The sequence below is a fragment of the Palaemon carinicauda genome, chromosome 14 (genome assembly GCF_036898095.1).
Source record: "Palaemon carinicauda isolate YSFRI2023 chromosome 14, ASM3689809v2, whole genome shotgun sequence".
NCBI lineage: Eukaryota > Metazoa > Arthropoda > Malacostraca > Decapoda > Palaemonidae > Palaemon > Palaemon carinicauda.
The window spans coordinates 36,055,861-36,071,586 of record NC_090738.1 but is presented as its reverse complement, the minus strand read 5'-3'; the positions used below and the strand labels follow the sequence as shown (position 1 = coordinate 36,071,586).

The 15,726-nt window shown below is 33.7% G+C and overlaps 1 protein-coding gene across 1 annotated transcript in view; it reads right to left on the bottom strand.

The window, feature by feature from the left end:
- Nucleotides 1-724: 724 nt before the first annotated feature.
- LOC137653162 (uncharacterized) overlaps nt 725-15,726 on the bottom strand; it is a 34,348-nt gene continuing 19,346 nt past the window's right edge. The window contains exons 2-4 of the mRNA XM_068386537.1: nt 10,834-10,923; nt 5,247-5,423; nt 725-2,898 (exon numbers count right to left, since the gene is read on the bottom strand). Coding sequence (XP_068242638.1) covers nt 2,770-2,898; nt 5,247-5,423; nt 10,834-10,923 — 396 coding nt within the window. The 3' untranslated portion in view covers nt 725-2,769. The remainder of the gene's footprint in view (nt 2,899-5,246; nt 5,424-10,833; nt 10,924-15,726) is intronic.

Below are 15,726 nucleotides of genomic sequence, written 5' to 3'. Positions count from 1 at the left end.
TTGCAATGATAAATGTGAGAGGCCTTGATAAAATATGTTGTTATTTTCTTTACTTAATTTCTCTCTCTCTCTCTCTCTCTCTCTCTCTCTCTCTCTCTCTCTCTCTCTCTCTCTCTCTCTCTCTCGATGTGAAAATAAGTCAGTATATATATATATATATATATATATATATATATATATATATATATATATATATGTGTGTATATATATATATATATATATATATATATATATATATATACACAAACATATATGTGTATATATGTATATATATACACATATTTACACATACACAAACATTTATGTGTGTGTGTGTGTATATATATATATATATATATATATAGTATATACATGCACCGACATATATATACATATATATATGTATATAAAAGCAAATAGATAGATAGGCCTATAGATGGATATATATGTTTGAATTTGTATAAGCGAGTATATGTTTATGGTACAAAGTAGGATTGTAAGAGTCACAACGCAATTTCCTCACCTTTCCAGTCTCTGTTACCACCTGGACTCCACTAAAGCAAGTTCTCAGTAGAAAGCTTACTTTTGCTAGGATACGCTTCACCTCTTAAAATAATAGCCAAGATGAATTCTATAGCAAAAAAATGTCAAATAATCACAATAATTGATGTAATAAGATTTAAAATACTTTCTATATACCAAAAAATACAAAACATTAGGTAATAACAAACGCAACTGATCAGTTTTCTTTTTATTAGCAAGAGCATCGCATCCCACCGTTATCCAATTTCTTGAAGGCTGTTCTTCGTCCACTTACCAATTTCGATTATTGAACTATGCCCTTTGCATTCCGAAGTGCATTCCAACCTCTTTTATGCAGTTAGGAATGCATAGAACAAGAGCAACGGCTTTTAGATGAAATTTTGATTCATATTTTGTTTATTGAAGGATTTCTAAGTGTCTTTTATTTTTTCAATTTGTTCTTTTCATTAAAGGTATCTGACGACCATTTGTTTTAACTGTTTTTTCTCGAGTGTATTACTATTCCCATTTGCCAGTTTTAGGGCGTTATTGATGGGCTATTTGTACAGACTATCACGTTTTGATCAAGATGACTGAACCCATCAAAATGTATATTCGCATCAGCTCCTAATTCTCTCTTTTCATTACCCTAATGGAACTGTAATTTATATTCTTAGAGTATGAGCTGTCATGCTTTTGGCAGGATGTTCATTTCTCAAGTTGAAGGTATGTAATACTTTTTCATTAGATCGTTCAGACCTTAATTTTTTATTTGCTTTATGTCTTTATTGTTAATCGGTTTATAGGGTTCCCTTACAAGTACGTAAGGAAATACTAAAGTATATTAAGAAACAGCCTTTACAAGTGTCTCATCCACGTGTAAACTGATTTGCAGTCGGCTGTTTAGTCTGAAGAAATGTACTGCATGTGTTATATTGTTACCATATGAATTATTTCATTCATGATTCTATACCCTTAGCTTATAGAGAGCCCGCATTTGTCAATGTTATCTCAGCTGATATTTCTGTAAACAAGTTTCTTCAGAACCGAGCTTTTTCGCCTTTCTGTATCTTAATTATCCCTCTTTGCACAGTGGCTTGTATGAATACAGGACAAGTGCGCAAGCGCAAACAGGTTATCCGTAAAAGTGATTAGCCCTTGAGTATCATATATTATACATATTCCTGAATACAAAGTAGCTTCAATTTTAAGTGTTATTTTATCACAATATAAAGAAGGTTATGTGTTTGTCATTTTCAGTGATTGTTACGGAAAGGAAAAGAGAGCCTGTTGCCAGATAATCATTTGATTTTTGAAGATGTGAAAGAGTAGAGGGGTGTTTTTAGGGAATGCAGTTTACGAATTGAATAGCTTAAAGCAAAGGGAAAGCAAACTATTTCTTGAAATATAATGAAGGATCTTGGTAAAAAGATAACGTAGAAAATATTTTGGCCTTTTGATCTGATGACACAAAAACAAAATTTTGATAAGAACAGACTTCTCTTTCATTTTCCTATGAAATACAAATATGCAATTTCATCAAAGCTTGATTGATTTCTAAATTAATTACCTTTTTTGAAAGGCAAATTTTGAATGGTCTTTCAATTAAATGCTACCGGGGTTATTTTCACCCAAGTTAGATCGAATTATATTTTGAAAAACGCAAATATTGAGCGAAAGGAAACATCTATATAATAAATCGTTTAACCAAACTCAAAGAATGACATTAAAAGGAAAACTTTCTACTGTAAGATTAGAATAGTTGGAAAAGTTTGATTTCAAGAGTGAAATTGAAGGAACTGGACAGACGTCTGTACAGTAATATCAATTTGGAAAATGTGGATGGTTAAGAAATTTTGCTAAATGAAAGTCGATATAAAAGACCAAAACTAAATTGCCTTGATTAAAAATAGTGAGAAATGAATTAATCACTGAAAATCAAAGCTGAAAAATGCAAATCATGTTATTGATTTTAAGAAAAATAAAACCAAAGGACATAGCGAAAAGATACAGTAATAACTGTCACTCAAATGTTAACCGGATCTTGGGTGAAATGTAAAGTAAGAGAGAAGGGAAGATTAATGAAAAAAACAAATCTAGATATGTGATAATATACAGATAGAGAAATAGATGGTGGAATAATAAGAAAGACGGGTTAAAATATAGAATAAAAGAGAAAGTCAATTAAGAATGTCATTGTTAGGAACAGGCTTGTCGATGGCAATGATAAAGGGCCCTCTTAATAGTACACCGGGTTCCACGAGATGTTTACTGGTCGGTGGAAGTGGCCTTCCTTGCTTGAATCCACCAAGGGAGATGAGGAAAGTGGTCAGACTCCGACGAGGAAAGTGCTTGGTGCTCCCTCTGTGCGCACGAGGCCAGGCGGTTGATTTCGCTCTGGAAGGAAGACAGACAGACATAAAGTTAATGACATTAGACGAGATTAACTGGATTTATTTGCTTCTTGGTGGGGAAGTTCTTTTAAGGATAGTAACGGGAATAGAATTTACGTTTTAAAACACATGAATATGTATGTTTGTAAGTACGTACGTATGTGTACATGCCATGCAAAATTCAGTTCATTTGTATGTTGCTAAATATAGTATACACACATATATATTATATATATATATATATATATATATATATATGTATATGTAAATATATATATTTACATTTATGTATATATATGTGCATATATATATATATATATATATAGGTGTGTGCGCATATATAAAACAGTATGTGTAAGTATGCATTTACATTTTAGTCATATACAGTATACTGAGTATATATATATGTATATATATGTATGTATATATATATATATATATATATATGTATATATATATATATATATATATATATGTATATATATATATATATATATATAGTGTAGACATACATTTACTGTACATTCTAGTCAAACCGGCGATCACCCGACTTATTACGAGAACAGCAGATATGTCGTCCGGCAAGTTTAGGCATAGAGCCTTCTCTGGATAGTAACCACAGTTTCTGTCTGAGAACTGGTTGTTGCATATATCTGCTTTGGGTGTGCAAGTTGATGCAGCGTGTTTTCAGCTGGACTTTCGTTACCTGACTGGATAGTTCTTGTCTCAAGTTGTAGCCTATATTGAATTATTCAGATGAATCAGATCGCTATATAGTCTATTCCAAATGTCTTTGATAGGACCATTTTGTTGTTGTGGTATATATCCAGATATAAAGGCTTTAAAGGCCATTCGTGAATGGCAGGGGTAAGGGACAGTCACATTGTCCTATAGTCATTTTTTTTAGTGAGGCAGATTTGCACTGACCCGCAGGGGTGTCCTTTTAGCTCGGAACAGTTTCCTGATCGCTGATTGGTTGGACAAGATAATTCTAACCAATCAGCGATCAGGAAACTTTTCCGAGCAAAAAAGGGCACCGCTGCAAGTCGGTGCAAATCTGCCTCAATAAAGAAATTGACTATAGTTACCAGGACAATATCTTGGAGACTGACTTTTTAGCTATCAAGATAGCTATCCAGTTATAAAGGCCATTCATGAATGGCTGGGGTAAGGGACAGTGACATTGTCCTAGTTAGCAGGACAATGCCCTAGAGACTGACCATATACATGTCAGCGTCCATCCAATCTTGGACCAGGGACGGCCAGGCATTGGCTGCTGATTACTCAGCAGGTAGACATATAGACCCTCAAACATCCCGTACTTAGCTCACAAGGATAGTGAGCTTGCAGGCATTAAAGAGACTATCGAGTTTGAGCAGGACTCGAACCGCAGTCCGGCTAGCGCCAGGCATGGACATTTCCAAGAATTACATTTGAATAGATTTTCTCCAGAAATTAATTAAAACACGACCATCTCAAGAGAAAAAAAAAATTATAATGCGACATTTTGCTATTATTTTACTCTGTCACGTAATGATCAATGTGACGTGTAAATAAATGTCCCATAGAATATCTGAGGGAAAAAAAACGAAGGCGCAGGCTTATATACACGAAAGATTACACCTCTCTTTGTAATCACTGTTTAGAAAAAAATGTAAATAAATCAAATAAACTCTCCGCTCACCTAACCAATGATCAAACAATCACCTCACATGGGGTGTTCGTTCCGAAGTTGTTCGCAAACCAATCACAGCGTTATTAAGTCCAGAGAACTTGTTCTGCACGTGGATTTCCCCCCTTTGCTTCAGTAAACGCGGCCCTAAGATTAGTTTCTCTATATTGAATACTGTTCTCTCCAATCTCAGCTGAATTACACAAGTCAGAGTGATGTATATAGCACCAGACCCATGATGAAGATCTCGTTGTGAGTTCATTATTTTCAGATGATTTATCTGGACTAATGAGTCGTATTGAAACTCCTATATACAGGCATGGCAAATGAGAGTGGTCGCTACATAGTCATAGAGTCTGACTGTCCAAAAGTGGGCAGCAGATTACCGTATATACACACTTATACTTATACTATATGTGTATACACAGTATATATATATATATATATATAGATAGATAGATAGATAGATAGATAGATACAGTATATATACATTAATTTGTATATGTATATATGGATATATACGGTATTATATATATATATATATATATATATATATATATATATACATATTTACTCTGCTCATGTTTGTGCAATAATGTATGTAACTATAAAACATGCCTTTTAGAATACATTAAAAGCTAAAGAAAATCAAATAATGAGATACAGCACTACTTGCTTACCTCTACGACCCTCGCGATGAGAGACGTGAGATGAGCCAGATCCGTGGAGGAGCAATCTGTGTTGAGGACCATCTCTCCGTCTAAGGATGAGGAAGAAGAAGAAGAAGAAGAAGAAGGCATTGCTGAAGACCTCTTGCCCATTGAGCCACCTGCTCCCCAGCCTCGATTCCAGTGTATCTGTGGGAAGACACGAGTGAAGTTTTATAACTTTGCAAGTTACTAAACCGTTAGGAAAACAGTATTTACGTTTATCTATTCATGTCACTTTAAGAAATCTACAGTTAAAAAAATTGTAATTTAATCGGAAATTCTTCGTGAAAGTATACTGTTCTCAGCCGTATTTGAGTAAAATACAGGCGACCGTATTTCTTACCCTATTTTTTTTTTTTTTTTTTTTTTTTTTTGTCTGGTGATTGGGTCGTTGAGTAAACTGCCTATTTCCTCACTTTTTAAAAAACCGTAATTTTAATCGGAAATTCTCCGTAAAATATACTGCACTCAGCTTTATTTCAGTAAAATACAGGCGACCGTAAATTTTACCTGACTTTGTTATTATCTTTTACGGGTTGGTGACCGTAACATCACTCCTTAACGTCAATATATACGTTGTTAAAACGGTAAATGCCTGGCAGCATTTATACCACGATTTTTACAGTTTTTTTTTTTTTTACGGCACATTTTTAAGTTTACAGTATATTCTGCTCTCCAGAGTCGATTCCAGTCTTTATAGTAGGTACTAGCAAGGATACCTTTTAATATTCTACATTCTACCTTTACACTCAGTAACTCGTTTATCACCTACGTGTTCCTATCTATGAGGACATAAGCTTCGCGTCCTTTTGTGAGACCGCATTTAAACACTCTTAGTTCCAAACCAAGATCCTTATACTCTCATCCTCTATGCAACTGAAATTATTTGTTTTTCCAAACTGCTATCTTATAAAGGTGTAACATTGAAGGCAAGGACTCTTCATTCTCCTTTTTACTCTAAAGTGGTGGTGTTTTTTTTTTTTTTTTTTTTTTTTTTTTTTTTTTTTTTGTGGATTAGTTATCCGGGAACTTATCATAAGCTTTTCTGTAAATAATTATAGCCAAAATATTATCATTTAGGCTTATTCCATTAATTCCAGTTTTTATGTTGACCAGGCTGACATGAGTCTTTTTATAGTTTATATATGACATATCTGTTTTTGACGTTATTACTGTTTTTATTATGATTTATTGTTAATTTTTTCTCACCTCTTATTTATTTCCTTATTTCCTTTCCTCACTTGGCTATTTTTCCCTATTGGAGCCCTTGGGCTTATAGTATTTTGCTTTTCCAACTAGGGTTGTTGCTTGGCTAGTAGTAATAATAATAATAATACTTACAAGTGCAAAGATCTCTCTCTCTCTCTCTCTCTCTCTCTCTCTCTCTCTCTCTCTCTCTCGTAGAGAGAGAGAGAGAGAGAGAGAGAGAGAGAGAGAGAGAGAGAGCCAATAATTGCCTCTTTCTCAACTTCTGGATAATTGTGGTTTGTTACATACGTATTGACCTCAGTTATCCTTGAACACCAGATAATACTTTCTAGTTTTTCTCTATTCCAAACTATCTATATGTACGCACACAAGCGTGTATTTATATATATATATATATATATATATATGTATGTATGTATGTATATATGTATGTGTGTGTATATATATGTGTGTGTATGTATGGAGAGAGAAAGAGAGAGAAAGTTTAATTCAAATACATTTGTATCAGAGAGTCTAAGGTATCTAACAATCCCTTTCAAATGATGACTAGATGTAACGATGTAATAAAATGCGAAATGTTAAGTTGAATTCTCAGTAAGCGTCATCTCACTACAGCGACGCATTCTAAAACGAACAACTGTCCTGGGCATAATATTATCATATGACTTGAAATAAAACTTACGAGGTTATATAATTGAATTAAGTAAATTTGTTGAATCTATTGCAGATAATATCACTGAGCCTGTTAGGTTAGAGTAAGTTCATATTCACTTCAAAGGCTGCAGCAGAGTGAACATTATTGCAGTCTCGATTTATATGTCCACGTAGAACTAGCCTTTGCGAAGGAAAATCCCATTAATGCTGAAGGACTAGGTACTTTTACCGTCTCCAATGAAATTGGAAGGAGGTTATGTTTTACCCCTTGTTTGTGTGTGTGTTTGTGTGTGAACAGCTTTCTGACCACAATTTTAATCTTAGAGTAATGTTAACTAGCAGGGATTAACTTATGTAAAAAGCTGGAAATAGTTAAATTTCAGAAGGGCAAGGTCACGGCCAAGCAAAATGTCCAATTCACGCAATCAGCCATAAGTTTGGACATCGTTGTCACAGAGACTTCAAATTTGGTTCATATTTCAGTGTATGAAAATCCACGCCAATTTATACATACTGTATTGAGGTCAAAGGTCAAGCTCAAGCTTGAGCAATAGCTTGAGAAATATGCTGCTTTGGCGGAGGTCTGCCTTCTATCGAGTACCCCTCTAGTTCTCAGCTGCATTTAATGTATGATCCCGTATTTTTTTTGTAATGCGTCTTCGGGGTTGCATGCCAGATTGTTCACCGTAAATCCAAAGTTGCAATGAACTGATAAGAAGAGATCAAACACTAATACATTCCCGACCTGCAGTCTTTGATGGTGCATTCCATTCCAAGAACCGGGACTACCAAGACGATATTTGATATGGGGCTACGTCACTGGAATCTCGATTTGTGATTGGCTGGCTGTGATTGGGTAACGCTTGGAAGGAAACCATTAGCGGGGATTTTTGTCCAAAGGAACTGGTCGAAATGGTTGAATGCGCTTGAAATATTGGAATGGACAGACTTAAAATCTTGCAGATTCCTTTGCCTTTTTAAAAAATATGCGCAATTTCGTAAGGAATCTCATTCGTCGTGTATTCACGTTTATTTATTCGTGTCATTTTAAGAAATCTACACTTTAAAAGAAACCGTAATTTTAATCGGAAATTCTCCGTAAAATATACTGTTCTCAGCCATATTTCAGTTAAATACAGGCGACCGTAATTTTACCATACTTTGTTATTATCTTTTACTGGTTGGTGAACGTAATATCTCTCCTTTACGTCAATATGTCTGTTTTTAAAACGGCAAATGTCTGGTAAAATTTATGCCAGGATTTTTACCGTTTTTTAAATGCAAATTTTTAACAGCGTACCTGTATGAGTTTTATTTTGTCTGACTTTTTTTTTCGCGAAAGGGACCTCCTTGCATTGGTGGATTAGTTGGGAATGCGCTGGTGGTTGATATAGCTAGGAATATTAATAACTCGAAATAAGAATTAGTTCAAAGGCCAGAAGGGTATTACAATTCACAGAGGGAACCGAAGTATATAATAGAGCAAAGGAAGAACGCCAAAATACAAAAGAAGAAAAAATACCGAGCATGATTAGCACACATGCACTTAAAAACTCCGTGATTTTAATCGGAAATTCTCCGTAAAAATATACTCTTAGCCGTATTCCAGTAAAATATGGTCGACTGTAATTTTACTCTACTTTGATATTATCTTTTACGGTTTGGTGACCGTAATATCATTTCTTCTACGTCAGTAAATCCATTTTTAAAGCGGTAAATGCCTGGCAACATTTATTCCGGGAAATTTGCCGTGTTTTTTTTCCTCCTAAGTTGAAAGCTTCTAAGAATTATGTTTATAGTTCTTTACTCTTCATGAGTATATTGTTATTCTATTGATATTCTGACAAATTCTATTCAGTTATGACTTCTAAAAAGAACACCCCGATCTCTTTTGAGAGAGATTTCCGGGGCAAGAATCTCCAGAAGAGCTAATATCTTCTGCGACGTGGATTCGAAATGCTGTTTTTCAGAATAAGTTCACAGCTCGAATTACTGAAGCTGATTATCCTTTTTCGTCATAACAGGATAGCATCAAAGAAGTGTTATTCAATAGAATTGTGTTATTCTTGCTTTGTCGTCAAAAATACAATCAACTTTTTTTTCGCCTCTGTATAACTGAGAGCTGTATAGAGCGCGTGCGACTAACTGAAGCGAAGAACTTTCGGTAACATTTTTATTATTATTATTATTATTATTATTATTATTATTATTATTAATATTATTCACGAGCAAATTTTAAGCAGATTACCACAAAATATGATAATGATTTTTCTCATTCATTTTATCATTTGCAGTTTTTCAATTAGTTAAGCCAAGACAAATGTACGAGTATATATACTGTATATATATATAATATATAATATATAATATATATATATATAGCTAGATAGTTATATATATATAGGTATATATATATTGTGTGTGTATATATGTGTATGTTTGATTGTATATATTAAAAGTGTCTCCTCGTGTCTGCGTGAGTTACCACGAATGTAAAAGTATAATAACGGATTATTAGGTTTATATAAGTTAATATGCCTCTATGTTACACCTTATATATAAAAATGTGAATTTGTATCGCTGGATATTATGTAACTCCGGTGAATGAAAATCAACATACGCTCAAATAGCAAATGTTAAATACACCCGTTTATGAGAGAGTGGCTCAGATCAACTTGAATGAAAAGCGGTACAGAAATTATAAGCTCTGGATTAAGTTTTAACGATACCACTAAAGATGAAAGAATACAATGACTACCATTAACAAATAGTGCGTCACATAAAAGGAGGTCAGTATCTGAAATTCTCTCTCTCTCTCTCTCTCTCTCTCTCTCTCCTCTCTCTCTCTCTCATTAGAGTCTAATTTACTCTTCATCGAGCCCTGTTTAAGAATTAACTGCAGATCATTGACTTTTATGCCTTGCCATCACTTTTTTTTTCGTTTTTTCCCTTTTTTACTCTGCAGTCTGGCATTAATTGAAAAAAGTTATTTTTTACCTCTGCCCATGCTTATTTTTTAATAAACTAACATAGAAGTTATATATATATATATATATATATAAGTAATATATATACAGTATATATATATATATGTATATATATATTTTATATATATATATATATATATATATGTATATATATATATATATATATATATAACAGCAAATACAGACATTTCTAGTCCACTGCAGGACAAAGGCCTCTGACATGTAATTATTTACGTTTAGGTTATGGCAAGGTTTTCATCACCACTGCGGATTGGTGAGGGTGTGAGACTTGTCTGATTGCTCACAGCAAACCAACCTAGTCTGGGTGGTCCTGACTAGTGCTGCTTTACTGATCATGGTGATGCACGAACCCTTTCACCTCGTTAAGGTATCTCAACTCAGAAAGGAACACACACACACACACACACACATATATATAATATATATATATGTGTGTGTGTGTGTGTGTTTTCCTATGTGTATGTACATAATATATATGTATGTATTTATGTATGCATTATGTGTGTAATTAGATATGTGTTGTATAGCATAGCATACATATAATTCGTGGGTATATATATGTATGTAATATTGAGTATCTTTATGTAGGTATATATATATATATATATATATAGTATATGTATTGTGTGAGTTGTGTGTGTGTTTGTTGTGTGTGTGTTGGTTTTAGTATATGCATGGGTACTGACCTGAGATGTGGCAGGAGTGACAATGGCAGCTAGAGCCACGATAGCGAAGAGGAGTGCCTTGACGGCCCTGGTGTCTACTCGGCACAGCATCTGTTGTAAAAAAAAATAAAAAACCATTACTGGTCACTTTTCAAGGAATATAAAAGAATTGTTGAATATTAATTTTGTCCATTTTTTCTGTGACCACGTTTGCAAGGAGTTTAGGCAATTAACTGGAATATTATATTTTGTCAGAAATACACCTAATCATACATTTATCATAAGTGTATAATGCATATATAATTTTGCGCAGAATTCTTGGATATAATTATTATTATTATTATTATTATTATTATTATTATTATTATTATTATTATTATTATTAGTCAAGCTACAACCCTAATTGTTAAGCAGGATGTTATAAGCCCAAGGGCCCCAACATGAAAAAATAGCCTAGTGAGGACCGAAATAAGGAAATAAATAAATTACAAGAGAAGCAATGAACAACTAATATAAAATATTTAACATGAGTAACAACATTAAAATATATCCATCTTACATATATAAAGCATAAAAAGAGACTTATTTCATCTAGTTCATCACAAAAACACTTGCTTTAAGTTTGAACTTTTGGAGTTCTACAGTTTCAAGTAAAGGATTAGGAAGATTAATCACAACTTTGTCACAGCTGGAATAAAACTTCTAGAATACTGTAGTATTGAGTCTTATGATGGAAAAGGCATGACTATTAGAATTAACTGGATATCAAGTATTCCGAACAAAGTTATTTTTAATGTTTTTCTTTACCGTCTAAAATGAATCAAAATGTTAAAGTAGGTAAACTCTGAATGACGGGTAATGTCTTGCTTCTCATTCCACAGCAATCACAAAAATAAGGGTTCAGTTATCTTGACGTGTCTTCTCTAACATTTTTTATTGAAATCATCCTCCCCCCCCCCCCCCAAAAAAAAAAAAAAAAAAAAAAAAACTTCCTAAATCCTTCTACATCTTATCATTCTATCATCTTTTTCTTCCCCTTCACTTCTCGCCCTAGCTTTTTTCAACCAAGCTCTCTTAATTACCTTCCTTCACCAATCCCTTACCACATAACCAACCTACCATCCCAATCTTGACTCTCTTAACATATCAGTATTATACAGTTGGCATTTGTAGAATCTCCTTTAGCATTTAAGGATGATTAATGCCTACGTTGTTTTATAAAATTAGTTTTGATGATGTTTTGTTTGTTTGGATGCTTATATGTTGTATTTAGGGATGCGCTTTTAGAATTGGCTTCCGATTCGGTAGATGTAGAATTCAAAGAAAGGTCATTAGTTTGTGTTATATTTTCTTGAATACTTTTACGTATTATTATTATTGTTATTATTATTATTATTATTATATTATATTATTATTATTATTATTATTATTACTTGCTAAGCTACAGCCCTAGTGGAAAAAGCAGGTTGCTATAAGTTTAGGGGCTCCTGACAGGGAAAATAGCCGCTGAGGAAAGGACGCAAAAGGAAAATACAATATTTCAAGAAGTGTAATATTAAAATAAATATCTCCTATATAAACTATAAAAACTTTAGCAAAACAAGAGGAATAGAAATAAGATAGAATAGTGCCCCCGAGTGTACCCTCAAGCAAGAGAACTCTAATCCAAGACAGTGGAAGACCATGATACAGAGGCTATGGCGCTACCTGAGACTAAAGAACATGGTTTTATTTTGGAGTGCCCTTCTCTTGAAGACGCTGATACCATAGCTAAAGTCTCTTCTACCCTTACCAAGAGGAAGTTGCCAATGAACAATTACAGCAGTAACCCCTGAGTGTAGAATTGTCAGGTGTCCGAGGACAGAGGAAAATGTGGAAAAGAATAGGCCAGACTTTTCAGTGTGTTTGTGTGTAGGCAAAGGGAAAATGAACCGTACCCAGAGTGAAAGAGTCAATGTAGTATCGTCTGGCAGTTGAAAGATCCCATAACTTGCAGCGGTAGAGATGGCTGGTGCCTACTACCGAACTTCTGGCATGCCATGCATATGTTTCATTTACTTTCCATTCTTCTGGTTTTATGAAAAGTTGTTTAACGGTTTAAATGAGAAGTATACGTTGCGACACTTTGAGGATTGATTATCCTCTTAACCCGCTGAAAGGAATGTGAATATTGAGAGATTTCAGATTCTATCAAAAATATCTTTGATTCTCTATGTATCAAAATATTTTTCCCAGATGGCACTTGAATACTTGGAATACAATAGGATCAAATTTCACAAGTACAAGGTCGGTAGGGCAAATTTTTAATCCATTCTGCGAAATTTGTTGTCGTAAAATTTTTTCTCACCGTTCAAAAAACCATAAAAAAAAAAATCACCTCCCTGAGACAGCGGACCTCAGGATAGATATGTAAAGTAAACTTAGCGTTTTCGAGCTGGTCCTCATAAGGATAAAGTAACATGTTTTTTTTTTAGAACAAACTTGGTCAGCGTCACGCATGTTGAAAAAAAAAATCAGTAGATTTTGTCATTTATCTTCAGTTGTTTGGTCGTGCAACTAAATAAATCCTTTTAAGCTGTAATATTTCGTATGTTCCCAATATATCCTTTCTCTGTGCACTAAAGTAAGATTTTATAATCATATTTCAATCAAATATTTAACATCTATTTAAGATGAAGGAGAGAGAGAGAGAGAGAGAGATGAGAGAGAGAGAGAGAGAGAGTAATATTTGAAGCTCAATATATCGTGGACTATCATAAAAATTGTTGTTTCATCTGGGCTAGCGTATCTTTACCTTTCATGTTTCTGATTTCACATTATACAGTATTTTAGCCTCCAACAAATTTCCATAAGCAGACATTAAGTTTCTCCGCAGAGCAAGAAAATTATGTCTGTATCTCTTTGACTCTTTAAGTTCACCCACGAGTGGTTCGTATATATGTAACCCATGATGCACCGAAGCGAAACTTTGAAGTCCCACTGGAATAGTGATAAAGTGACTGAAGTAAGGCAAAATGACTCAGTTTATCCTTTGAAGAAATGAAACCCGTCTCCTTTCTGGGGAACGAAAGTCATTTTCTTTCCTGAAGCAAGGTGAGGGTAAACATTTTTAATTGGATTTTTTTTTTCGTGCATGTGTGTTTGTAGATATTCAAATAATAAGATTGAGATATCACTTGTACTACATATGACATTGAATTAGACAAGTAATTTTACATGGAAATAGCCAAAACCACTGTTGTAAAGTGTAGGCTAATGATTAAAAAAAATCTAGTAATTTATGTATAAGTTAATATTCACGTTCGTTTTTAATTATAAACAAAATAACGATATGTATTAAGGCCGTTCAATATCGCTGTAATCATCATAGCGCTATTAATTTTTTGCAGCAGAGTGTGACATCGTGATCATATTTTGCCTTAGGTAATTTGTAAAAGTAATATTTATTAGAAAAATATTTCTAAACGCGAATAAACGATCAGAGCGAATTTATGTAAACAATTTATCTCCATACAAGTATTAGACAGAAGATACATTGCCATAGTACTCAAGCGTTTCTACACGGTTAATACAATTGATTAATAATAATACCAATTCGCCAATATCGCAAGAGGGTCTGCCCCTCTCTTTTATTCTTCTCTTGTACTTCTCTTTCTCCCTGTTTCGCTTAATCTTTCCCATCCCGAGTACTTGCCTGTGAGCTATAAACTGGATTGTATCCAGGGGTACTCTTCCTTTCCCCATATTCCCCACTTCCCTATTCTTATTATTGTTGTTGTATATCTACCACGGTTTTATTTAAATCAAAGGAATATTCGATGACTAACCAATTTACGGGCACTCCAGAAGCTATTTGTGCGAATTACGAGAGATTATATTGTATGTTACCCGAACTGTAATGCAATATAATTTTTAACTAGATTATCTCTAGATACATCAAGTATTTCCTCGTAGAAGGCTGAACTAATAAACACTGGACTATTAACAGTAAATATGGAGAACTATTTAATTAAAACTGCAGATAGAGACGACTGCGAAATCTGACCGAGGGCCCTTTGCGTCAATAGTCGTAGGAGATGATGATGATGATGAAATTTGGAAGGATTGACTTCAAAGTTTTTATAGTTTATATAGGAAATATTTTAATGTTACCGTTCTTAAAATATTTTATTTTTCCTGTTTTCCTTTCCTCACTGGGATATTTTCCCTGTTGGGGCCCTTGGGCTTATAGCATCTTTTTCAACTAGGGTTGTAGCGTTAGCAAGTAATGATAATGATAATAATAATAATAATGATAATAAATAGCTGATGATTGATTTTGTTACTGTACTCTTCAACATATAAACTAAAGGATTTACCATTCTAAAATATTAGATTTTAAGATTTTTATTATCCTTTCTAAGTCCTAAATGCTAGATATATATAATCTTAATATAATGATAATTTTAGTTAGATATCGCTGTTTTGCTAAACTCATTTGCCTCCTCACTGGGCTATTTTTCCTTGTTGCAGCTCACGGGCTTATAGCATACTGCTCTTTCCAACAAGGGTTGTAGCTTAGCTAGCTAATAATAATAATTAGTGGATATTTTCTCTAAATTTTACTTGAGATATAATTAGTATCTCCTTTTCACTTTCAAGGGATGTTGTTCCACTGATTTTATCTTGTTATCTATTTGCAATTTACTGAAAACCTCTTCTTCGATATATACTATCCAAATTTGTCATGATTCCTTGTGCTTTCAAGCAGACAATACAACTTTTCGCTAAATTTCTCGCAGACGCTATATCAGCGTAGTGCTCCCTCCTATTTATACTGACACGGGCTTCTTGCAGAGCTGTTTCTCTCGAGTTCATCGAAGCTGAAGCAAATGGGACCTGCGAGTATGTCTTGGTTAGCATGGCTTTACTGAG